We start from the raw sequence: 26,921 nt of genomic DNA on the forward strand, positions 1-26,921 counted from the left end.
GCCTAAGAAAAGCATAAATTGCCATAAGCCAAGAGGCTACTTGAAGGCACATTACAAACATACTCATATTGATAAAATCGTGTTATTAATTTATTACCCCTCTCCAATAGATAAATAAATAAACTGAGCAGTCCCATCTGGCAAGATAGAGCTGTCTATCAAGTCTTTTGGAGTCATCTGCCTTTCAGAATCCCCAGCTTTAGGCCTCTTATAAAATTAACATGAGAACATCTCATCTCCAAGGAACCAAGGCTTTATAATGAAAAAAGAAAAAAGAAAAAGAAAGGAAAGTATGCAAATTGGGGGCTTTGCCAAGAAATACAGCCAGTTCCATACGTTCCTGCATATCAGGTGGCTGAGTCTGTAGGAAAACTTGACAGGCATTCAAAAAATGTGGACACTTGAATAAAATGCATTTAACCAGTAAGAGAATGACAGAAAGATGGTATGCAGGCAGGCAGGCTAACAATGATGACAAAGTAGCAAAATGCCTGTCAAGCTGCACTGAGCATTTTTTAAAAATGAAAAGGTAAAATAAAATATTATTACAATAAATGAATGAATGATTCTCGTAAATAAATGAAAACAATCACAGAAAAATTATGCGCCTAGCAGAGATGCATGAGAATTTAATGTCAGGTTGTTTTTAATAAGAGTTTGCCCACATTCGCACATATCTTCATATTCTGGATGGGAAGCATATTATTATTATTATTATTATTATTATTATTATTAATTTTAAAATTGAATGTAGGAGAAACAGAAATCCTAGAATTTGAAGGCTCAGTACAGGCCGCCCGAAAACGGCGGTCTGCAGGCGCCCATTTTAACTCTGGAGAGATGCTGCAGCCACGTGAGTGTGCGACATCCCTCCGGAGTTAAAAAACCCCATTTTCACAGGTTCTTTTTCTTGGTGCCTTGGTTACATCACGAGTGCACCAATGGTGCACTCGTGATGTAACGGACGCACCACAACATGCAGATGCTATGCATCCATTATGTAAAGATGGCGGCGCCCATGTGGATGGGACACCGCCATTACTCCGCCGCCCGCACAAGTAGAGCTCAGGTCAGGACCATGAAGTTGGTGCGCGGTCCCAAGCCCTACTATAGCTGCCAGGATGTCATGTCCAGGTAGTGTGTACCGGGCTGTAGTTTTGTGAGCCTTCTCTGCCAGAGAGCTCTGGTGCCACAACAAAACTACAAGTCCCAGGATTCCATACCGTGGAGCCATGACATTTAAAGCAGTGCCAAACTGCATTACTTCTGCAGTGTGGCAGCAGCTGTTTTCACAATAGTGGCACTATGATTCCACTTTAACCGACATGGCAACTTCCTATGGAGTCCTATGAGATTGGCCATGTAGGACAGGGTCTTTAGTAACCTCAGCCTGAGAGTTTTTCTGGTGCCTCCAAGCCGACTACAAGCTCCCGAGGATTCCATGGGATGCTACCATGACAGATAAAGGGGAGTCATAGCGCTATACAATTGTGCAGTGTGAAAAGGCTCCTGAAATCAACTTACTGCATATATTTATGTATAAGTCTAGAAATTTTAGTCACAAGGTTGACCCAAAAAATCTGAGTTGACTTATCCATGGGCCCTTGTGTAAGTACTGTACTTTAACTCTTGTATAAAAAGGAACCACCTCCTGGTGAAAGTCAAGAATGCAATATTCCTGGAAGTACTGACCCCGCTCTACTCTCTCATCCATCCAGTCTTTAGGGTGAGTGCAAATAGTTATGGCTGCTGGAATTTTGTAGGTTCTTTGGCATTGTTTCCCCTTGCTTCATCCTTTAGATCCTTTGCTGTTGTTATTGTTGTTGTGTGCCATCAAGTCATGTCCGACTTATGGTGACCCTATAATGGGGTTTTCTTTGCAGGTTTCTTCAGTGGGAATTTGCCACCCCCATCCTCTGAGGCTGAGAGAGTGTGATGTGCTCATGTTCACCCAGTGCGTTTCTATGGCTGAACAGGGATTGGAACTCTATTCTCCATAGTTGTGGTTCAACATTCAAACCATTCCACCACACTGTGTCTTTGTTCCTAAATTTTACCTCGACCCACAGGTCATATCAAAATCCATAAATTTGGCCCCAAAACCTGCCCTAGACTTATAAACGGGGTCAACATATAGTCAAGTGTATATGAGACACTGGAGACACACAAGATGGACCCAGCAGAGGAGTCCAGCTTCCCACTTTCGGGTAGCAAAGCATGTTTCCAGGTGGCTACCATTCTAACTAGCAGATGGTTAGAAAGCAGTAGGGTGTGTGGTTGGTGATGGTGGTGGCAGGAACCATTTTTGTTATGAAATAAAGGGTATGGCAGAGGTCATGTTGTATATGGTTTGAGCGTTGGACTATGACTCTGGACACTAGGGTTCAAATCCTGGCTCAGTCATGTAAACCCACTGGGTAACCTTGGGCAAGTCACACACTGTCAGCCTCAGAGGATGGCTCAGAAACTTGCCAAGAAAACCCCGTGATAAGGTTGCTATAGGTCAGGAGCAACTTGAAGGTACACAACAAATTGCTATAAGTCAGGAGCAACTTGAAGGCACACAACAACAACAACAAATGGTGGAGGCCAGGTAATTACAGTGAACTCTCCATATCCACGGGTATTTTATCCACAGATTCAAGCATCCACAGTTTTAAAATATTTAATATATATATATAAATTCCAAAAAGCAAACTTTGATTTTATAAGAGACCACATTTTACTCTGCCATTGTATTTAATGAGACTTAAGCATCCACAGATTTTGATATCCATGGGGGTCCTGGAACCAAACCCCAGCGGATACCAAGGACCCACTTTAACTGGCGAGAGGGGCTTGAGTTATGCATAGCGATGGCTAAATGCAAAGCAGTGTCCTGAGCTGTCTGGGATATGTTGCACAGCCTAGGCGGGTTGCCAAAGTGCAACCCAAGAGCCTGTAGCTTTTCCTGTAAGAGTGCTGAAGCAGTAGGACAGGTTGCAGCCACCACTCCTTTGCAGGACAGGTTGCTCTCCTTTCTCCTACATCTCATGCCTGGCAGGGCTTCATAACTCCAGACCTGAAACAGCAGCTGGCACATTCAGACAGCAAACTGACTTGGATTCTATGAAAGATGCTCTGTTGTCCAGTTATATAACAAGGCCCCTGCTTGAATTGACATCAGCTTTCCACTTGAATTCTCCGATTCAATTTAGATTTCTTGAGTTTCCTAGTGCAACTCTGAATTTGCCAGGGATCTGAATGGTTCCATACCTGACCCATAAATTTGCCTTTCAGGTCTGGTCTTGTGCTACTTCTGTATATATTTGGGGCCATTATTATATCAAAAAAGTATGTGAGGAAGGAGAGGATTGCTCTCCTGAAATGCTGTCAAAACAATGGTAAAAACATACCTATCCAGAGCACCCTTATTGGATGAAGTAGGGGCAGAGACACCGCAAAGGAGCACAAGGCACCACAAAATGAAGGACATTTGAGAAAAATGGAGGACATTGCCAAATCAAAACCAAAAACACTCGTATGAATGTGATTTCATGCTTCTTAGTCATGCTTAAAATGGAGGACGTTTTGGAATTCCTCCAGGACCCCATTTTCAGATTATACCGTTTGAGATCTAATTGGATTTTATCCACTTTGCAGATGTACTAGGGTTGGTATTATTTTAAATGGCTTTTTGCTGTGTTGTTGTTGTGTTCATTTAAGCCATTTCGCACTTGTGGGGACTGAAAAGCAAACCTATCATGAGGTTTTCTTGGCAAGATTTCTTCACAAAGGATTTGCCTTCTTCTGGGGCTGAGAGAGTGGGACTCACCTAAGGTCACCTAACGGGTTTCCACACCTGAGCGGTGATTCAAACCCTGGCATCCCAAAATCCTAGTCCAACACTAAAACCACTGCACCACACTTTTTTCAAAATGGGTTTCACTGGTTTTTAACGGTCTGGTTTTCATTGCTAAATGATTGAATATATTTTGGGTCTTTTAATATCGCCATTGTATTTTGGATTTCGCTGTGTGCCACCTTGAGATTTTTCCCAATATTGGGCGGGTTATAAATATTTTCACAAATAAATACGCATGTAAATTCCCGAACAGAAATCAGGAGCAAAGTTAAACTGCTCGGAGGTTACATATATAGGTGGTGAAGTCATGTTGGCAGTTGAGAAAGCAGCACCAGGGAAGTGTTTAGGGCTGGGTGTGTAGAGCATGTAAGAACTGGACTCTTGTTAAAAATAACTTCAGTGAGCCTTCCAAGGTGCGTGGGCACAAATGAGAAAGCACAAGTCAAGGTAATACACAAGTAAAAGTAACACACAAAATACAATACACAAGGTACAAGTAAGACAGAAAGTAAAAGTAATGCACTAGTAAAAGTAGAGCACAAATACAAGTAATATGAAAAGTAAAAGCGATACACAAGTAAAAGTAATGCACAAAATACAATACACAAAATACAAGTACACTCAGCCCTCCATATCCAGGGACTTTTTATCCATGGATTCAAGCATCCACAGCTTGAAAATATTTTAAATATATATAAATTCCAGAAAGCAAACCTTGATTTTGTCATTTTATATAAGGGATACCATTTTACTACGCCATTGTATTTAATGGGGCTTGAGCATCCATGGATTTTGGTATCCATGGGGAGTCCTGGAACCAAACCCCAGCGGAAAGCAGCACCAGGGAAGTGTTTAGGGCTTTAGGGTTTAGGGTGTGTAGAGCAAGGGCTCACTGTAATACCAAAAGTATGAAGGGGTAGCTGTGTTGGCCATTTAACAAATACAAACAAAAATCCATCTGGATGAATGAGATCATAGAGAGGGGTCAGTGCTCCCAGGACAGATTATGCTCTTGCCTTTCCCCAGGGGATGGTTCCTTTTTAAATAAGAATTAAAGTACACTACTTTACATTGACCCCTGGATAAGTTGACTTGGGTTTTTTTGGGGTCATTTTTGACTACAATTGCTAGACTTATACATGACTATTAAATATATATTTAATATAATTAATAGGTACCTTGGTCATAGCCTATATATATGTGTGTGTGTGTGTGTAGTGTAGGTATCACCAATGTACCTGTGACAACCTAGATGCGTCAGATGGTTTCTTTTAAGATGTGTACATTCCATTTGTCCTCTTAAATTGATGTGTGTTTTAACTGATGTTGTTTTTTTGTTAATTGTTGTCCTCTGCCTTGATCCACAAGGAGAGGCAGGTAAGAAATATATATATGTCTGTGTGTGTGTGGATATGTGTATGGATACATGTATATTGTGTCTGTGTGTGTGTATATATATATATATATTTAAACACACATATATGTGTATGTATACTTGTATCTATATGTGTATACTGTGTGTGTGTGTATATGTGTTTGTATATATGTATACTCTGTGTATGTGTGTGTGTGTATACATACACAGTCAGCCCTCCATTCACAGTAGGTCCTGGAAGTATCAAGGGCACACTGTGTACATGTATGTATAAGTGTGTGTGTGTGTGCGCGCACGCATATATATATACACACACACACACACACACACACACACACTCATATTATAGACAGACGTACTTCTATTCATGTATATAGACACATATGATTAGGCACATACTGTGTATGCATATATATATATATATATATATATATATACACACATACACACACACACGTATGTACACAGTATAGGCTATCTCTGAGGCACTATTTATTGACCAGTCATTTATTTGAGAGTGGCTTTTTGTGAGGGTTGTGTGTGTGTCTCTCTCTCTCCCTTCCCTCCTCTTTTGGGCAGCTGTGTGGAGAGCCATCCTCCATCGCCTCAGGAGGAAGGAGCCTGTCCCAGGCGCCTCATTCTCCTCAGAGCAGAGGGCGCTTGAGAGCCAGGCGTGTCCCCCCCTCCTTCCTTCCCTCCCTCCCTCCCTCCCTCTTCCTTGGGGCGGCTGGATGGAATGTTTGTTAGGTAAACACCGCATAGTAGAGCCCTAAGCCACGCCCACCCTTCCGCCGGGAGCCAATCAGGGCGCCGCAGCGGTTTCAAGGCCACTCTCTGGGGCTCTGTGTGCGCCACCAAAAAACAAAAGCGGGGCAGCCTTTGCAACTGCCTCTCGCGCGCGATCCCCTCCAACCCTCCCCCCGGATTCGCTAATCCCGCTTTTGCACCGCGATCGCCCCGCGATTTGTCAAGAGGAGGCGCAACGGCGGAGGAGGAGGCGCAGAAGGGATCGGGCTGCTTGTTTATCCTCAGGAAGGAGGAGGAGGAAGAGGAGGGGAGACTAGAAACTGCTGGTGCCCCATTTCCTCTCCCGTGTCTGTGTACGTGTGAATGCGAGTGTGGGGTCTATCATCCCTCCCTTGGATTCTCCATGTTGGACCCCATCTGAGGAACAAGGGCCGTCCTCCTCCTTCGCCTCCTCCTTGGCCTGGCTTCTGCTTATTCGTTGTTGTTGTTGTTGTTGTTTTTTACTCCTGGGTGTTGCAACTCCGAGGAGGAACGGACCACTTCCCCCTCCTCCTCCTCCTCCCTTGCAACTCCCCCTTCCTCCTCCTCCTCCTTCCCTCTCCAAAGGATCCCCCGGGTCTCTGGGATTGTTAGATGGAAAGCCGGTCCATCATCACCCAAGTGCAGAGGGACGAAGCCGCCTTGGTGCTCTCCAAACAAGGTAAGGGGCTTTCCATGCATCCGCACTGGAGGAGTAATCCGCTCCTATAGCGCTTTTAACTACACTGGCCTCCCATGGTATGGAATTCTGGGAAATGTAGTCTGTTGTGGCCTCACAACAAACTGCATTTCCCAGAATTCCATATCATGGATATACGTGAGAGAAAGAATGGATCATATATAGTGTGTGTGTGTCTTTCAGTACACATATGCACACACACATTGTGCATACATTTCCCATATTTATATATATATGCACATATACATATATACCTGTACATTGTGCACACATTTCTCATGCACATAGATACAGTACATACATTTGTTGTTGTGGTGTTCCTTCAAGTCTTTTGGCAACCCTAACACAAACCTATTATGGGGTTTTCTTGGCATGTTTCTTCACAGGGGGGGTTATACACATACACACACTGCACACATTTCTCATATACACATGCATACACACACAATACACACACTACACATTTCTCATCTATACACACATACGCACGCTACATATGTTTCCCATATATACATACACACACACACACATAGACACGCACTGCACATGTTTCTCATACACACACACATACATAATACATACACACTGCACACATTTCTCATCTACACACACACACACTACATGTTTCCCATACACACACATATTTACACACGCTGCACACATTTCTCAGATACTATACATACACACACTGTGCACATTTCTAATACACACACACACACATTACAAATGTGCACACCATGTGTGTGTATGTTTATATATATGTGTGTATGTAACATGTGCACAATGTGTGTGTGCGTGCACACACTATGTGCATATAAGTATGTGTGTGTGTGTGTGTATATATATGTGCATATAAGTATTGTGTGTGTGTGTGTGTGATACAGTATGTATATATATGTGTGTATGTGTGTGCCCTGTGTGTGTGTGTGAGTCCGTGTGTTTCCTTTTGGCAGCGCCCTCCGCCTTCTGCCAGCCCTCCATTGCATACTTGTGTGTATATGTTGTGTGTGTGTTGTGTGTCTATGCCTGCCTGTGTCTTCCTTTTGGCAGCGACGTCACTTTTCTAAATTGGCTCTTGCCCTTCAAGTAAACCAGGAGGGGAGGAGGGCTGGCCTTCTTCCTCCTCCTCCTCCTCCTCTTCCTCTTCTTCCAGGGCTTGTTTGTGTTGAATATTTCTGTCTACAATATTTTACTTATTAAAAGTGATATTATATGAGTTTATAAATATAGCACATTGCCTTATGTACCAGCAGTGGAATCGCATCCTATCCCAAAAGTGTTCTCAACTATTACCTAATCCCTCATACATACCGTATATACATAACATTTCCTTTATCTCTTTCCACTTCCCCAGGAGCAGAGGTGGCTTTTGAATTTCTTTTCCCTCATTTTAACTGTTTCCTTTACATTTCCGGTACTCCTTCCTCCCCTCAACAAACCCAGTCTTTATTTTCCAGTTACTACACAGGCTTGTTTATTTCTTGGTAAACACCCCTGATGCCCGAGGAAGGAGCCCCTCCGCCAGCCTCTTGTTTCCCACACTGACCCCTCCAGCTGTTTTGACACCGCAAAGCTACTACAAAGCCCATCATCCTCTCTGCATCTCCGTACCTGAACTCATCACAACTTGGACTTTAAGGGAGTCCAAAGCCTTTCAGCACCAGGTTGGGATCTTTCCTGAGCAAGATGTCTTTAGTCAGGAGAGAAAGCAAAGCTCTGGCTGCATCTGCACTGCAGAAATAACCTGGTTTAACACCCCTTTAACTGCCATGGCTCCATGCTATGGGGTTCTGGGATTTGAAGTTTGTTGTGGCTCCGGAGCTCTGAATTCTGTAGCACAACAAACTATGTATCCCATGGCACAATCACAGAATTCCATAGCACAATAAATTACAATTCCCAGAACCTCATAGTATGGAGCCATGGCAGTTAAAGCAGTGTAGAACCACATTATTTCTGCAGTGCAGATGCAGCCTCTGAAAAACAACACTAACACTAAAGAGTGATGGGCATAAATCCATAATTCCCCTTCCTACCCAGTCCCACGTTCCTACTTTAAGGGTACTCCAGGGAAATCGAGAATCACTACTACCAGGATCTCTTTAGGATTACTACTACTACCAGGATCTCTTTAGGATCACTACTACCAGGATCTCTTTGGGTCACTATTTCCAGGGTGTTTGAGGTTGCCAGTCCTGGGTTTACTGTGTCAAGGAACCTAGGCTGCCTCTCACAGGTTTTGCCCCAGGAACATTAATCGATACCACCTTTTTAAACATCAGTTCTGCTTGGCCTTTGCCTCCATGAAGAAGAACTCCTTGACAAGGCAGTCATACAATCTGGGCTGGGTTGTTTGCTTTTGTTTTCCACCACTTTCCTCCTCTGTGTAGACTTTTGGGGTGTACTCCAGGACGCATTTAGGCTTGCTGGCATCTTCCTTGGACACCCATCTTTTTAGATGACGCTCTTCTCCTTCCCCCCTTCAGCATTATTGGTGCCAGTGTTTATTGAACTGATGTTTGCTCACCCTCACTTTCCCTCTTCTTGTTGTTAACTACCTTTGAGTCACTCTTAACCCATGGGGACCCTGTGGATGATCTATCTCCAAGGCTGCATCCACATGGCAAAAATAATCAAATTTGACTTCGCTTTAACTGCCATGGCTCCACGCTATGGAATTCTGGGATTTGTAGTTTGGTTTGGCACCAGCGCTTTGCTCTAAATTCTGTAGCCCAGTAATGTACATACTCCATAGCACAATAACAGAATTTCATATTTCATGGCTCTGCTCTGGTGCCACAGCAAACTACAGTTCCCAGACTTCCATAGCATTGAGCCATGGCAGTTAAAGTGGTGTCAAACGGGATTATTTCTTCTGTGCAGATGCAGCCTAAGACTTCTCCTCCACTTCTCTGTTCTGCTCAGGTCCTGCAAATCATACCATCCTCTATTTATGCTTCCCTCCACCTTTCCTAGCATTGTTGTTTTCTCCAGTGAGTCCTGCCTTCTCCTGATGTGGCCGAAGTACCACAGCATCAGTTTCATCATCTTGGCTTACAGGGAGATTTAAAGCTTGATGTGTCCAAGGACCCGTTTATTCATCTTTTTGGCCATCCACAGTATCTTTCAGCAGCACAGCTCAAATGAATTAATTTTCCTCTTACCCGTTTTCTTAACTGTCCAGCTCTCATGTCCATTCATGGTAACAGGGCATACAGTGACCTGTATGATTCTAACTTTCATGCTCAGTTGTATATCTTTGTTCTTTAGGATCTTTTGTAGTTCTTTCATAGCTGCCCTCTGCATTCTTAGTCTTCGATCCCTTTCCTCCACTTCTTTTTCTGATAGGAAAGGGTCTCTAAGACCCCTAAGCTTCTGGTGTTGGGGATGGGACAGGGGAGGAAGGAAAGCTCTTCTCCCTTCTGTTCGGCATCTCTCATTGTAGGGCTCTTAATGCCAGGCAGCTCCAATTCTTTGCATGTTTATCTGCAGCCAAACGAAACGAGAGGCTTACTCCTAAGTAAATCCACATAAATCTCCACTGGTTTTTTATCCATGGATTCAAGCATCCATGGCTTGAAAATATTATACATATATGTATACATATATTCTAAAAAACAAACCTTGATTTTGCCATTTTATATAAGGCACGCCATTTTACTATGCCATTTAATTTAATGGGACTTGAGCATCTATAGATTTTGATGTCCATGGGGGAGATTCTGGAACCAAATCCTAGAAGATACCAAGTACCCAGTCTATTGCTTTCTTCTCATCATTGGTTGCCTTCTATGGGTGGGCTTAGGTTCTGCTGTCATTTTCTCTTGGCATAAGCCTGCAGTGTGGTCTAGGTGTTTTAAATAGTAGAGTGTTATCTTGAAGACTGGCTAGATCAGTATGCCCCAAATTAATTTATTTAAAAATTATTTTTACTCCTGCTCTATTGGTGGTTTTTCCCCCCTTCTCTTTTTCTGGGCAGCATCTCCAATAAGCAGCTGCTTCTGAGACCGGATTTGCTCCCTTTCCCCCTCCTTGTGACACACACACACATTTTTCTGGATGAGGTTGTGGAATGCCTTTGCACTAAAATTGGTGTCAGATTTCCCTCCATTTTTTGAGGCAGGGGAAACATGAAGCACTTGGCTATTGAATCTTTGTCCATTGCTCCTTGGATTTTTATTGCCCTGGTCATTAGTGACTAGGAACTCACTAAAGCACCAGGCTCATTAGGAGGGTTTTACACACACACAGAGGTAATGAAAATGTAAGAGCACTCTCTTATTTTGCTCTGCCTCTCAACAGAGATTTGTCAGATCACAGTTTTCCCAGTACTGAGGAAAGCAGTTCAGTTTTTGCTGTATTTGTACTTGCTATAAACTGTTGCTTGTTTTAATTAATGTGTTTCAATCAATGTTGTTCATTGTTGATTTATTGTTCTTCCATGAGGAGAGATGGGTAAGAGATGATGATGATGATGATGATGATGATTATTATTATTATTATTATTATCATGTTCTCAGTGGAGAACATCCTGACCCACAACATGTTATGAAACTACTACTACTACTAACAACAACAACAACAATAATTAATAAGTATTATATCCTGTTGGGGGTCAGGATATTCTCTACTAAGGGGCATCTGTTAAGTTATAATCAAAGAGATTGTAGCCATGTTAGCAGGGGTTTGGTATAAAAAGAAGGGCTTTAAGGCTTATTGATTTATTAAGTTCTATGGAGCGTGTGGAGATGAAATGCTGTGGTGGGTAGGTTTTATTTATGACCTCTCTTTGACCACCCCGGAGCGTGAGTGAATGACTCTCCCTACCTCCTGCTCAGAGAAGTGAAAGTAGCTACTTTTCAGGATATATAATCCTCCGCATGTTTACTTGAGAGAGCCAGTATGGTGTCGTGATTTGAGTGTTGGACTACCGAGGTTCAGATCCCCACTCAACCATGGAAATCTGCTGGGTGGCCTTGGGGAAGTCATACTCTCTCAGCCTCAAAGGAAGGCAATGGCAAATTGAGCAAATCTGGCCAAGAAAACCTCATGATCGTTTCTCCTTAGGGTAGTCATAAGTCAGAAGCAGACTTGAAGGCACCCAGCGGCAATATTGACGATTTGAAAATCCATTCCACCCGGTAGGTCCTGAATAAACACACATACGATTAGACTGCAGAAGAGAGGTGAAAGCAGCTCACGTTAAGTAAGGGTTTGCTTTGGAAGCAAGCATGCATAATAACAGTTTAAAAACAAAAACAACACTAATAAATGCTAAACTTCCTTGGATTCACTTGTTCTTCCCTTCTTGTGTTTCTTTCTTCCCTTTCGCATTTGCCTGTTTCCTTGCATCTCTCTGGAGAAAGGGTTGCATTGCTCTTTCTGCATTTCTGTGCCTGTCCCTTTTAGGAATTTTTAACTGGATGCTTTTCTCAGGAAAATGGAGGCTTTGATGGCAGTCACCCAGTAGAGGCCTAACATGGACAGAGATAGGAAATCTTCTTGTGGACAAACAGGATGCAAAACAAGCCTAGGCCCTGCCAGCCCTGTATGTGTGGCTAGGGGAGATTTTTCTTTTTAAAAAGATTCCTAATGACTTTAGCTTGCATCCTGCGTTAGATTGCAGCCAAAGCCTATGAATGAAGGGTGTAGGAAAACCTGTTGATATGTAAGGTCCAGTTCATGTGTGTGTGTATGTGTCTGTCTGTTTTTGTGTGCTGTCTCTATGGGTGGCACTACAGAAAGAATGCAATTTAATTTACAGGATTTATCATCAGACAGACAAAGATTTGGAGTAGTTAACTGTAATCTCTCTTTGGTATGTGCCCCAGTTGTTCTTGTTTTTTTTCTTTTAATTTGCCACTTTACTAGTACTGCTGGAGAAAGAAATAGCTTGCTTCCTTTGCTGCCTATGTAAAAGTGACATTCCCCTCCCTGACCAAAAACACAACAATGAAGTTAATATTGGGGAAATTATATGAGATCCCAAAGGATATGGCTGGGGATGCTGAGAAGGAAAGAGATTTAGCCACTTTGATGACAAGCTGAAATGAAAGCATAGTCATAAGTGTGAGGAAAGCCAAGGGAAGGGTAACATTGACTTTCTTCAGCTGTTTTTCCAAAGGATGTCCAACAAGGGATGCATCCGCACTGCACAAATAATCCGGTTTGACTCTACTTTAACTGCTATGGCACCTTGGTGCCACAACAGATTTACCATTCCCAGAATTCCATAGCATTGAGCCATAACAGTTAAAGTGGTGTCAAACCAGATTATTTCTGCAGTGCGGATGCAGCCAAGGTAATGAAGACAGGACTCATAGAAGATGACCTTCAGTTGCGGCCATGCAGTTGTAGAATTTCCTTCCCACACAGTAGGAATAGGCAAATGGTTCCTGCACCCCAAGATGTGGGCTTGCAAACTGGCTTAGTTCCTTGAGCCTAGCCTAGCCAGATTAGGGTTGGTAAGTTTCCATTGGCCATGCCCAGCAAATGCAGTGGTGAGAGATCATGGGAGTTGCAGTGCCGCTCCCCAGTCCTGTTTTGGGAAGGCCACGAATTGCTCACTCCTGATGGTCAAGCAAGACCAGCCCAGGTAGTTAACGTTTTTTTGTTTAGACTTTTGATTTAAGATATCATTAGGGATCAGGTATTGTATGTGGGAAATGACCTGTTTGATCCCTAACATAATCTGTATTATTACAGAGGCATATAATATTCTGTATCATATGTAGAGTATATGAATGAATATATTTTAGAAAGACTCTTTGAAAATGTTACATTGTTGTACACGGAGAAAAGGGACATAGAGAGGTCTAAAAGGAGTTGGGCTCCAGGCTATGCATCTGGTAAATCCTAGGGTCTTATTTTTTTGAAAAGGCTACATACTTTTGACTATAATATATATATAATGTTAGTGAATATAAAATTTGGAATTGAGAGCAACTGTCTCAGTGCTATAGGTGGAGTGGAATTAAGTGATCCCATCCCAGACAGACTGGACAGTCATCCAGAAGTGGCATTGTGAGTTATGTAATATATTGGAAGTTCAATAATAAAATGGTTAGATTTTATAATAGATTCTAGGTAGCTTTTCCAGATAACAAAATCCAGATATTAACTTGATCATGGGCTTAGCAAGGATGGACAGGCAGATGATGTGGCATGTTGGAGCTTCTCTGTGGCTTCCAGCCTAACCCAGTACAGTCATTCAGCCATTGAATGTTATTGCTAGGGGAGGAGAGAGCCTGAAATGTCCATATCTCTGTGTTTAAGGGCCCACACAAAACATTGTTGATATTTCCAGGTTTGACCAGTTACTTCTCACCAGAGTGAGTCCAGAGCAACCTCTGTTTTATATTTCTGTGTTAATTATGTCCTGGTTATGTTTCCAAATTTGTGTGGTGCCAAGTCAGGTGCAGCCGTGAAATGTATGTTGGGAGCTGTCAAATGGAAAGCTGCCCCAGGCATAGGAATGATCAGTTTTTGAACTGAGACCTTTTGTTCTAATGGCCAAGTAAAGAACATGGCTGATTAGATGCTGGACTCCTGCAATGGTATTGGGGAATTCACCATCTTTCTCACAAGGTGGCTGTTTCCTTTCAGAGTCCACACACAACTAGATAACCTCATGACATGAACCATTCCTGTCTCTTTGGCTTACTAGTTTACTTTCTCAGCTGAGCCTATGCTATGGAACAAAGCTTGGAAAATATTACGCTTTTTGGATTACAAGTTGAATCTCCCTTGTCCAGAATTCCAAAATATTGCAAAGTCATCCACATGGGTGGCTGAGATAGTGACACATTTGCCTTCTAGTGGTTTAGGGTATACATACTTGTTTCATGCACACAATTATTAAAGATATTGTGTATAAAATTACCTTCAGGCTATGTCTATAACACGTATACAAAGCATAAATGAATTTCACATTTAGACTTGAGTCCCATCTCCAAGATCGCTCATTATGTATATGCAAATATTACAAAATTTGAAAAACTCAAAAATCCCAAACACTTCTGATCCTATGCATTTTGTGTAAGGAAGACTCAACCTGTACAACTTCCAGACTAGGACTGAGCTGGGTGGGGGTATCTTGGGAGTTATTTTTCTCCTTGATACCACCACCATCACCATCACCCATTTCCCATACTCTGCTGTGGAGCCAGTTGCCCAGATCTCTCATTTTCTTCCTACCATCAACAGTTATGTTAGCAAAGCAGCCTCCACCCCCACATACCTGCCACCCACTGCTTCCTAATGATTAGTCTCATTGCAACAAGGCAAACATTAGCTTGTCTTTCTGGCTTTGATCGGCAGCAGGGTGAAATCCCATTTATGAATGCAAGTCTCTCTTTAAGCAGCTGTGATGCATGATGTAATGCATTGGTATCACAGTCTTCTTTTTAAAAAAGCTGGTGGGGTGAACATCTGCCATGGGGGCCTTTTCCGTTTGTTAGTGAACTGTAAGTACTGGATATGCAAGATATTTTAGTGTTCTGTACTGTTTTGGAGAAAATTAAGATTAATCCAATGGCTTGCAAACTGGAGAGTACAAGATACCTGGGAGAGGGAAGAGCCTATGAAGGTGTAGTATGAGGTAGACAACCTGGTCCCCCCCTCCACATTTTTGGACTGCAGTGTCAGCAGACCTTTAGCACTGGTTATGTTGGTAAGAACTGAGTTGTTTTCCTAAATAGCTGGAGATCACCAGCTCACTGTTCCTCCCCACTCTCTTAGTATAATTTTTAGAGGGTGGGAAGATACATCCAAAATGTTTTAAGAAACTGCAGGAACGTTTGGAATTAAATGCCTTTTTGTTGAAGTCATGCCATGTATAATGACCTTTCCCCAGGAAAAAAGGCAGTGATAAAGCTTGGAGCTTAGATTCATTTGCGTTTAATAACTGCACTCCATGAAACATTTCTTTGCTCCAGGGATGTCTGCATTGGTACAACTCAGTGCCTAGTTCCAGTCATTGTTTAAAGGAAGAAGAAACAACCCCCAATGCTGTCCCTCCATTCAATGAATAATTGCAACTGATACAGTGAATCTGGTTATAGTCAAGCATGCAGATGAGTTAAAGCTTACCACAGAAAATATACACATTTTCCACCATTCTTCCCCTATGTCTTGAAAAGCTGTCATGCAAGAATGAAGTTGCTGAAGGTTTTTCTTTCTTTTTCTGAAGCGTTTCCCAGCATTGATGTGAAGTGAAAGGTGTGGTGTTTTTATTTTTGTTTTGCAACACTTCTGTGTCTTTTAAAAGCACAGGAGCAGGGATAGTAGAAATGCTGACAACCAGTGTCAAAAGATCTGTACTTTAAGCATTCCGTAGTTAAATGAAGGAGCATCACTTCACCGTAGCAGCTAGATAACTTTATGCAAATCTTGAACATATAGAAAATATACTCTGTATAGAAAATAATGAATTCTGAGGACTTCTACTGATGCATTCATGGTTTTGTTATTACCATGAACACCTTTCATCTTCCTTCGAAGTGTTGCATCTAAGACTTAGAAAAGCTTTCTCCACCATAAACATCATTCCTGAAGGGGTTAGATCTGGTGCACAGAGAAAGCTGTTCACTCTCCTGCTTTAATAAGATATGAGATGTTTAGCAATAGGGAGGGGGACTAAAACCTTCGAAGCTGGGATGCATGTGTGACATGTCAGAAACCATACACGTCTCTCCAGTTACCTTTAAAGCCAAATACTCAAAAACTACAGAGGGAAGCATTCTTTATACTCCAGAATCACCTCCCTTTGGGAATCCTTTTTATAAACACTGAAACTACACTGGGGTGAAATGAAGGAATTCAATTTTGTCTTATGCCCTTTGTCTCCTAAATGTCCATGCCAGCTGCATGGAAAGATCATATGTGTATGATCCTGGTGGCGGGAGGGGGAGAATGGAATTTCGCTAGGAACTGTAATTTCTAAATTCCCTCAAAAACATTGCAACCCACAGGGAAGATAATTCTGCCTTGCATCCAGAGTGTTATTTGATCTGCTGAAAAACTAATTTTCTATGCAACCCCCTAGGACTGGGGGATTCATATTTTAAGAGCCAGTATCAAATGTTTGAGAGCCTTCCCAATACAGATTTGAGGAAACATTCAAATTCTAGCAGCCAGCATGTACTGTAATTGTTTGGGATCTAGACAGCTAGGAACTGGGGACTGATCAAATTCCAGGCCTGGCATTTATTGTTGGGGAGTGGGGGAAGCATGCTGATGTATATAGGATGGGCTTGAGTATATTTACACCTTTAAGATTTCTTTGTTCATCTTTATTTACCTGTTTAGGATAAATGATGCTTCTGCCCATTAGAAGTGTTTATAGCTGCACATTTTGATATTTCTTTATTTGTCATTGACTCCATCTTATGGAATTGTGGTTTTCCAGCTGCTTGAAGGGCACTAGATCCCATCTGATCTTGGACGCTAAGTAGGGCTAATGTATGGGACACCACCAGTGAATACCAGATGCTGTAGGCTATATTTGAGAGGGAGGAACTGGGAAAACCACCTCTGAGTAGTACTTGTATACAAAATGCATGGGTCATCATAAGTGACAGATGAGTTCGCACACGCGCACACACACACACACACACAAGGTACTTAAGAATTCTGTGTGTGTGTGTGTGTGTGTGTGCATACGCCTTCAAGACACCTGTTGACATGGTGATCCCATAATTTTCAAAGGGTGTTTTAAAGCAAGGAATACTCCCGAGGTGGTTTTGCCATCTCCTTTCTCTGAAACATAGCTTACAGTACCTGGTATTGCTTGGCAGTCTCCCATTCAAGTACTAACTAGAGCTGACTCTACTTAGTTTTCACAATCAGACATGATCTGGTGCCTTTATTATATTTAAAGAGTGCTAATTCACTCTCTTTGAACTAGAGCACTAGAAGACTTCTCTATAATAGGGAATGCTAAATACAGTACCTTTTCAAACTACAACTCCAAAGATTCCGAGGATGGAGCCAGGCCAGTTAAAAGTGGTATCAGCTGCATAGTGTATGTATAGTCTAAAAATGTGGAAATTGGGAGCACCATTTCCTCTCTGGAATTTGTGTGTCTTTCTTTGGGCTTCCTTATATATAACAAGATATAGTGGGATGACTTGGCAGATGGCAGGAATACTAGAAAAGTGGTAGATTGGGAATGCAGAACAGGACCATCTTGGACTTGATATTAACAATAAAAAGAATAAGAATTAAGGATGTGCTGTATGGTTTTTGCTACTAGTCAGTCTCTTTTTAAGTAACAGATACAGCTGAAGCATGTTTGCAACAGACATTGTTTGACCTGGATGTTCTCTTGCCCCAGTGCCAGGTAAGCGAGGGCAAGCTGCTGTTTGGCAGCAAGACAAAGGCACTTTTTGTTCAGATGACATTCTGTGATTCAAATGTGTGCTTCAGGTTCGGCTGTACAGGTTAGCCAGGTTTTTGAATTCAAGCCTGAACAAAGTTGCAAACGTCAACCATCTCCAGATCCATTCAATTTCATTCAATCCATCCAGTTTTTAAAAGGATGCAAAACTGAAAGTAAAAGAGGCAGGGAATTTTGAAACCACCTAAGAGCCACCAAAACAGTGTGGGGGTGGTGGGGAAGGATTGTGAAAGGCAGAGACCTTGCAAGAACCTATGAATGCCCTTGAATTTTAAAACTTCACAAGGTGTGACACAGTATGCAAAGGGTAGGTCAGCAGTGTGACTTCTGACCTCTTTATGATATCCACACAATGATGCTGTGAGTGAGGAAGGTAGTGGTCAAGAAGATCCCTCTGCAGCTCCCTGCAGATCTACTTACAGTCACTTGAGACAGCTGCTTTTGTGTCATGATGGACATCTCTGGCAACATGGTGGTCCAAACGAAGCTTTGTTTTTCCCACGTTTCCCCCTGTATATTTATTGTGAAATCAGTAGTTTTGTTGACAGTGTTGCACCTGTGCCAACTAGCACAGTGGGAGACTTTGGTCCCTCTGTGTGGTTCCTCCATTCCTGGAATTTCAGAAATGCCATGGTATCCCCAGAGCCAGTGTGGCATAGCGGTTTGAGGGTTGTTAGACTAGGATTCAGGAATACCAGCGTTCCAGTCTCCTCTCAACTGTGGAAACCCACTGAGTGTCCTTGGGCAAGCCACACTCTCTTAGCTGTAAACAAAGGCAGTGGGAAATCATCTCTGAATAAATCTTGATGTGAAAAAACTAGGAGAGGGTCGTCATGAGTGAGAGACAACATTAAGGCCCATAGCAGTAACAGTTCTAAAGCACTTCTCTGGTTCTGGCAGTGGAACAATTTCCTCCGGGCTGCTTGTTCCCTCCTACTTCCACGGAGAATGTTCATGTGGTTCCTGAGTTCTCACTCCAAATTTTGCTTTCTTTTTTCTCTCCTGTCCTCTACGCCTTTTGTTGATGATGCCTTCCAAGAGAAGCTGTCAGACCACAGGGTCAACCAGTTGGTCCATCTAGTCAGCAACTGACTGTGCCTACTCTAGAGCCAAGGTCTCCCAGGAAATTTTTGACAACAGCTAATGTAAGGTTTAGTCAGCATGGCAGTGATAAAGAATGATGAAGGTTGTAGTAAAAACCCCAAACCTGGGAGAGATCCACACTGATTCCTCTCCAGAGTTTCAAGCAGGTTTCCCCAGTGATCCCTACATATGCTAGTGATTTGGATTGTGGGACTTTGTGCATGCAACCATGTGCTTTTCTGAGTTCCAGCTCTGTTCCAAGTAGGATTAGACTTTCTTTGGTGTAATAGCAGGTTTGAGACAATGACTGCCACTCTTGGTTCCTTTAGAACTCCAAATGGCAACACTTAAAGTTAGGCACCTAGAGGAAAGTTGACAAAGGGAAGAACTTAAGAAGAGCTCTGCTGTGCCACTTGTGTCCCACAAGATGTTTCTAGGAAGCAGATAAACCAGGGCAGGGAAACTACTAGTCAGCCCTTTGTATCCATGGATTATGTATCCACGGATTCAACCATCCATGGCTTGAAAATATTCCCCTGCGCCCATTTTTTCCCCAAACAGCAAACCTTGATTTTAACATTTTATATAAGGGATACCATTTTCCTGTGCCAATGTATATAATGGAACTTGAGCATCCATAGGTTTTGGTATTCATGGGAGGTCTTGGAACCAAACCCCAGCAGGTATCAAGGGCCCACTATATAGCCTCTTAGCTATATAGGTTTAGCCTGGTTTAGTTCCAGTTTATGATATTAACAGTTATACTGCCTGCCTTGGGAGATGGAGGTGCATGTCACTATCACGACTACATTTTTTAAAATAGACTTCATCCTCCATAAAAGTTTCTTGTCCTTGTTAGGTTAACATTTGTTAGGTTAATTTTAGTTTTACATTTCATGTGTTTAAAAGACCAGTTTAAAACCCAACTACAAAAGGGTTGGGAAACAGCCAGCCACACACACACAAAAGATGATCATCCCTAGAAACTTTCATTTGCTGCCCTCCCCTGTGTGGGGCTTTTGATATTGAAACCTAGACAATTTGGGAAGGAGGAAAATGTGTATGGGAACCTTGGCGTATTTAGGTAACTTGTATTCTTTTTCCTCCACTTGTTTAAAGTGGATTTTCTTTTTGTTTCCTGTTGAAAGAAGAGGTAAAGAAAACCTGTTTATCATGAACTGCTAGCAGCAAAACAGGTCTCTCCACGATTATTACAGAAGTTGTAGTTCTCTACCCATGCCATTTTGTAGCACTGCTTGACATGCAAGCTGGGTGGATACCTCACTGAGAAACTGTAGACATTTAGATTGCTACATTCTGTGTTTTGTAATGGGAATTGTGCTGCCCTCCAGATGTTGTTGGACTGCAACATATAGTAGCCCTAGTCAAAAAAGGCAATGGTGAAGGAGGCTGGGAATTGCAGTTCAAAAACATTTTGAGGGCCACATGATTCCCACATTGTGTTTCACAGATTCATTTTTTAATATTGCTGCTCCAGCTGTCCCCCACTTCCTTGCATCATTTATATTGCTTCAGCTTGAGCACCAAACGTTCCTCAGCCAGAAATTTTGTGGTAGTGAGAGTTGAAAGCTATGCTGACTGCACATACACCATCATCCAATGCAAAGCACTGATCACAGCGATTACATGTTCTGAAGGCTGGTAATTTCTTAAGGCTACAACCCTGTTTATATGTATCAGGAGTAAAACCATATTCTGCCATTTACTAGTAAAGTATGGAAAGAGAAATTAGGGCTGCATCAGCTTCAGGTCCCATCAGAACTGGGGAAACTAGGGCCCGAACAGACAGGCCAAAATAAAGCTGCTTCAGGTCATTTGGAGGTATGCTGTTTAAATGATGCATGTGTCCTAAGAGGCCGGAAGCCACACCAAAGCCATGCTCCAGTCCAGGACTGGAGTGCAGCTTTGGTGCAGCTTCTGGCCTCTTAAGATACATGTGTCATTTAAACAGCACACCTCCAAAGTGATCCAGAGAAGCTTTATTTTGGTCTGCCTGTTCGGACCCTTAATTTAAAGTAATTCATTCCAATTCTGAGTCCAAGTCCACATGTAGGTAGTTACAAATAATCTTTTTAAAAGTAGCTGTTTATTTTCTAATTTTTGAAAAAAATAGCTAAGACAATTACTTTTTTAAATATCTGAAGGCAGCAGCCTGACATACAGCCTGAGCTATGAGATGTTTCTCTTACATACTGTATTTTAGAAAGACTAGACCCCCATGGATATTTTAAAAAAGCATCTTAAGTGCCAGTCACCTTGCAAAAGGGATGACATCTTTCCTCATCAGGCTGCAGTGATACTGTATCCTATATTATAACATGGTTACTGCATAAATACATTAATGGCAAAGACCACAGTCTTTAAGCAAGTTACTTTCGTGCCAGCAGACTTCCCCTTCTCTTGAGCTGAAGGTTTGATGGGAGGGCTCTTGGTGTGGTTCACTGAATATGCTTGGAATTTTCTGAGCCAGAGGTGAGAAACCTTTGGCCTTCCAGATGCTTTTGGATAGTAACTCCCACAATCCCTCATCGTTGGCTGTGCGGCGTAGGGCTGATGGATACTATAGGCCAAAGCATATGGATGGGGGCAAAGGTTAGCCACTCTTACTCTGAGCAATGTGGAGTATTGCACTTTCATGGTTTCCTATTACATGGAGGATTCCACATAGGAACAGCTGTATAAATACTTCCTGTGTGTTTTTGTTTATCGCTGCGTAAATGAAGGGTCTAGAATCTTAATCCAAGGGTCTATTCCTTTAAGCTTACCCGAAGGTTAGTTAACCCCCAATACCAAAAATGCCAGGTTGCATAATATGGACACTTTACATTCAGTTGTCACAAACGTGTGCTGCTTGCATTTTATGGCCATTTGGACTCACTGGCAAGAGCTCCTACCCCATTTCCCATATATGTCTCAGTGTAGTCATTTGCTGTGACAGTAAATTGTTGTTGTTTTTTTAACTCAATAAAGCATTATTGGACAGATGCCAGTTTGTGGTCCCCTTGAGGAAAGAACTGCTGGCGGGGGGGGGGGGGGGAATCAGGAGGTGCACAATTGTCTGTTTGCCACATAACTAACACACACACACACACACACACACACACACACACACTGCTCGTATTAAAATGTTGGAAAAGTATATGTGTGTGATTGATATGCAGACTCCTACACATTTGCTGCTTGGGGTCTCTGGCATTGTTTTTAAAACTCCACTTGAGTTATGGTGACTGGTGACAATAATTTCTGAGCCTGCAGTAAATGCCCAGTGCCACCCCCCACCCCCCCTGCTTTCTGGAACCAGCAGGAGAGCTTTTAAGGCTGCTGTTGCTAAAATGCTAAGTTTCCCATTGCTCACGTAAACACCTCTTGTTCAGAAGCAGCTACAGAAAAGAATAAACAGAACCCTGCTTCAACCCATTTTTGCCTGTGTGTTATACCAGCAGTATTCACTAGCTGAATGTACTTTGCTGTGTTAGGCTGCAAGCAGGGGGTGAATGAGAAGCTGAAGGGTCACTCTGTGGTTCTCTTGCTACTCCCACCAAGCTGTGCAACAAACTGGTATCTGGTTTTCCACCATCCACCTTGGAAATGTGCCTAATGGTTCCTTTCTAAAAAGAAAACACAAATAAATCAGCATTTTGATAGCTGCCAACCTGCCATCTGATCTTTAATTTTTGCATCTTTGCTCAGCATGACTAGGATCCCCTAGTACCTTACTTTGGTATATTCTGCCTTTTAGATTTTAATTTCCCATTCTGTTGCTTTTACTGAAGAGTCATAATGCAGACAGTTTAAAAACAGAGCATGCAGAAAATATCCAACATAAATACTCTATAACCTTTTGCAACTGAAAACATGTTCAACTTCTTCCATTACTTGGTTGTGGTGTGCCTTCAAGTTGTTTCCGACTTATGGTGACCCTAAGGCAAACCTACCATGGTTTTCTTGGTAAGATTTGTTCAGAGGGAGTTTGCCTTTCTCTGAGGCTGACAGTGTGGGTCATGCTTGAGTTTCATGGCTGAGCTTGCAATCGAACCCTGGTCTCCATAGTTGTAGGCCAACACTCAAAGCATTACATCATGCTGACTCTCGTCTCCTACTACATTTTTTTTTAAAAAGAAAAAATCTTGCGTTCCTTCTGGAATGTGCCCAGAAGTTGGCTTTGGCAGACCTCCAAGTTCTCTTCCTAGGAAGCGAGTAGTTGGTGATAGGCTGAGATAGCTGAAGGAAAGGACTGATTGCTTGCCAGGTTTGATGGGGGCGAAGAGGGGTGTGTGAAGAGGTTGCATGTGCTCCAAGTAGCATCATTTGCAAGCCCCTTGACATCATTATCTGAAATACAAAACGTGATCATGCCATACAGTACAGATCATGCCTGTCATCTTCTGTCACCTAAACAGAGTGATGCCATGTTTAGAGCCCCTGGGACTGGGGTAAAAATCATCCACTGCAGCATAACTGGGATGGCAACAGACCCTTGAAAGGCTACTTGTTTAATGTGCAGCTGCCTATTAACTTAAATGAAAGTACAGCTGGGTGTTTGTGAGAAGATTATAGAGAATCGTTCCTTCCCATTATTTGTTTAGTGGTTGCATTTTGGGACCACTCAGTAACTAGAGTTTTCTGTGCAGTTTACAGTTGCACAAAAAGCATAAACATCAACAATAATAAAAGCTGCCCATCGTTGAAGTTGAAGGTTTAAAAAAAAAGGAGCAGCAAAAAAATAAAATAAACTATTACAGTACATAAAGCTAAAGTAAAACCAGAAGCAACTTGGAACAGTGCTATGATATAAAAGCACTAAAAGCATAAACTTAAAATGGCAATAAAATTGTAGTAACTCATCTGAGACAGTCCTGCAGGAGGGTGACAAGAGAGGGAGGCTTCCTTAGGAGAAAGGTATCAGATCATGATTTCAGGGTGCATGTAGGTTCGTGACAGGAAATGTAGTCGATCAAGTATTATGGTCCTGAGCCTTGTGAGACGACAGGGCTCAACAGACCGCCCATTTTAGCTCCTGAGGGAGCCTGCAGCAACCAAACCATGCAGGCTCCCTCCGCGCCAGAAAGAACCTGGAAAAAAAGGTTCTTTTTGGTACGCGTGGGCACCGCTATCAGTGACGCAAGTGCGGCATCCTAACGTATGGATGCAGCACCGTGCTTGTGTCATCATGGTGGGCCCAGTGGGGACAGGAGGCTGCCATGATGGCAGGGTCTGTACGGACTAGGGTTTGGGAGCGTGTGGTTGGTGCACACTCCCAAACCCTAGAATCGGCGCCATCATGCTGCTTCCTGCCCACCTGTCTCGGGCTTTCTTGGTTAAAATGTGGCATAGGTGGAAATCATGCAGCCCTCCAGATGTTGTTGAGCTGCACCTCCCAGCAGTGCTAGCCAGTATAATCCCAATGGTGAGGAAGCAGTTTGGATTGGACTGGAAGTATATTGGTGGTCAGTGCTGGTGTTACATGGTCAGAGCCACTGGTACATTCTACCCCCTGAGTTCTGTATTTAAGTGGCAGGCCCAAGTAAAGCATGCTGCATAATCTCACATGGAAGATACCAAACCATAGATCACTGAAGCTATATTATTCCTGCCCAGATAGGGATGTACCTGGGCCACCAGTTGAAGCAAGTAGGAAGTCCTCTGTGCTACTGAGACTACCTGTGCGGCGTGCCTCAAGCCACAGTAATACAGTTGGCTCTCCATACCCACAGATTCTTTATCCATAAATTCAAGCATCCACGGCTTGAAAGCAGATAGGCAGAAAAACAGTGTAATTTATGAATCAATAAGTGAGAATCCTTAGATGTTTTTTAATTGTATTTGGAATATATGTATGTTATATGGGTTTGGGGAATTGTGGGTTTTATGTATTGTTGTTTTGTATTGTAATGTTTTTTTAACAAATGTTTTGTATGTAATTGTATTATGTGATAATAATAATAATAATAATAATAATAAAGAAAATGCTTTTTTTTAAAATCCAAACAGTAAACCTTGACTTTACTATTTTATATAGGGACACCATTTTACTACACCATTGTATTTAATGGGACTTGAGCATCCATGGATTTTGGTAACCACTGGGAGTCTTGGAACCAAATCCTAGTGGCTACCAGGAGACCAAATCCAAGAGAACCTTGAATGTTTTACTTAATTTGTTGCTCCCTGGATTATCTTCTTACTGCTTTATTGCAAGGCCGGATTACCTCTGGCCTTCTAAATGTTTTAGACTTCAAATCCCTGTGGTCCCAGCTATTGTTGCAGTTGGGAGATATTCTGGGAGTTTTAGTTGACCACATCTGCACAGCTAAATGTTCCTACCCCTGCTGTACTGTAGAGAGCTTTGGCTCAATGTCTTAGAATACCTCATTCTCTACGCACCCTTTTGTCCAACAAATTGGACATTCTTGTTTGTTTTTGTTGATAATAAATGTAGTTACTGTCAACTTGAATTGTACTTTTACAAGAGGACAGATCCCTACCCCAAACAAATGCCCTGTTTGAGATGGAGGGGGGCAGGGAAGAGGCAACTGGGGAAGAGAAAGAAGCATATTTTAAAAGGAATTATATATATTCCTTTTGTCCCCAACCTCTGCCAAGTCTCTGCTGGGGGTCTTGCTGCTCTGAGGTAAGCCAGGTGGTGATGAAGAGAGAAGGGACCTCTTGGAGTTAGAACAACAACATTTTTGTTCAGAAAGTCTTCTAATTGGGGAGGCAGCTGCTGGTGGCTTTTATGGAGGATGTTGGAGGTCTTGTTTTCTTTCAATTGCAGTTGGGTTGCTTTATTGTTTTAGTGTGCCTGTATATAATGGTAAGGCAGATGCCTTGCATGCATAATATCCTAAACTCAATCTCTGCAATCTCAGTTTACAAAGGAAGCCAAATAATGGGGCTGGGAAATATTTAATTTATTTATTTTTGCCCAAAACACAGGAAGTCGTCTCTCATATAGTATGGAAAGGAATCCTCAGGTTTTTGTTGGACAAGCCAGAACATTTAGGAGTTTCAAAGGTGTCACAAGCACCATCACAAAATGGCTGACACAGTGGAGGGGTTGTACATTCATAAAATGGCTGCCATGGTACAAAATACCAATTTTCTAGGAAGGAGAACAGATGAGGTGAAAAGGAAGCTTGGCCAAGAACCTGCATACAAGACAGAAGTAGGCTCCGAGCTCCATGATACCAAACCACTACTGTCAATCCAGTTTTCAGTTGTGAGAGGGACAAGGAGCTTGGGTGAATGCCATGTAGTGGGTGCATGGAATAGACAGTCACTGGTATCACTGTGCAGGATTGACCTTGTCTTTGTTTTCTTTGTTTTCTTTTATTTTGTTTCATTTTTTGCAGGAAAAGTATGCTGATTGCTCTGAAGCAAAGCTCCAGGCTGTCACATTTGCCATCATGGCTTAGAGGCATATGGCCCCAGAGACACAGCGTTCTGGGAAATGAAGGCAGCAGGTAGTACAACTGCCTGGAGCTTTATCCTCAGCATCTGGCACACTTGTCCTGCAAGGAGAAGTTGGTTACACACACACACACTCACACTCACACACACACACTGTAGTGATTGTTCCTGCTGCTTGCTAAGTGGGAGGAGTGAGGAGAGGATGAACAAGGTGTTGCAAACAAAGGAATCATCCAAGTCCTTTTTACTGTATGTGTTTTCAGAATTTTTCACCAATGCCTTGCCTGCTGTTTTAACTTCACTCAAAACACCAAGTAAGTACTGG

At 42.4% G+C, this 26,921-nt stretch overlaps 1 protein-coding gene across 3 annotated transcripts in view; it reads left to right on the plus strand.

The window, feature by feature from the left end:
• The first annotated feature begins 6,081 nt into the window (after window positions 1-6,081).
• LOC149322642 (carboxy-terminal domain RNA polymerase II polypeptide A small phosphatase 2) overlaps window positions 6,082-26,921 on the plus strand; it is a 70,656-nt gene continuing 49,816 nt past the window's right edge. For all 3 annotated transcript variants that reach the window (XM_089480858.1, XM_089480873.1, XM_089480866.1), the window contains exon 1: window positions 6,082-6,666. In XM_089480858.1, the coding sequence (XP_089336984.1) occupies window positions 6,600-6,666 (67 nt within the window). In that variant the 5' untranslated portion in view covers window positions 6,082-6,599. The remainder of the gene's footprint in view (window positions 6,667-26,921) is intronic.

This window comes from Sceloporus occidentalis, unplaced genomic scaffold (genome assembly GCF_023333645.1).
Source record: "Sceloporus occidentalis isolate IW3139 unplaced genomic scaffold, rSceOcc1.0.p SCAF_1, whole genome shotgun sequence".
In the NCBI taxonomy this organism is placed as follows: domain Eukaryota; kingdom Metazoa; phylum Chordata; class Lepidosauria; order Squamata; family Phrynosomatidae; genus Sceloporus; species Sceloporus occidentalis.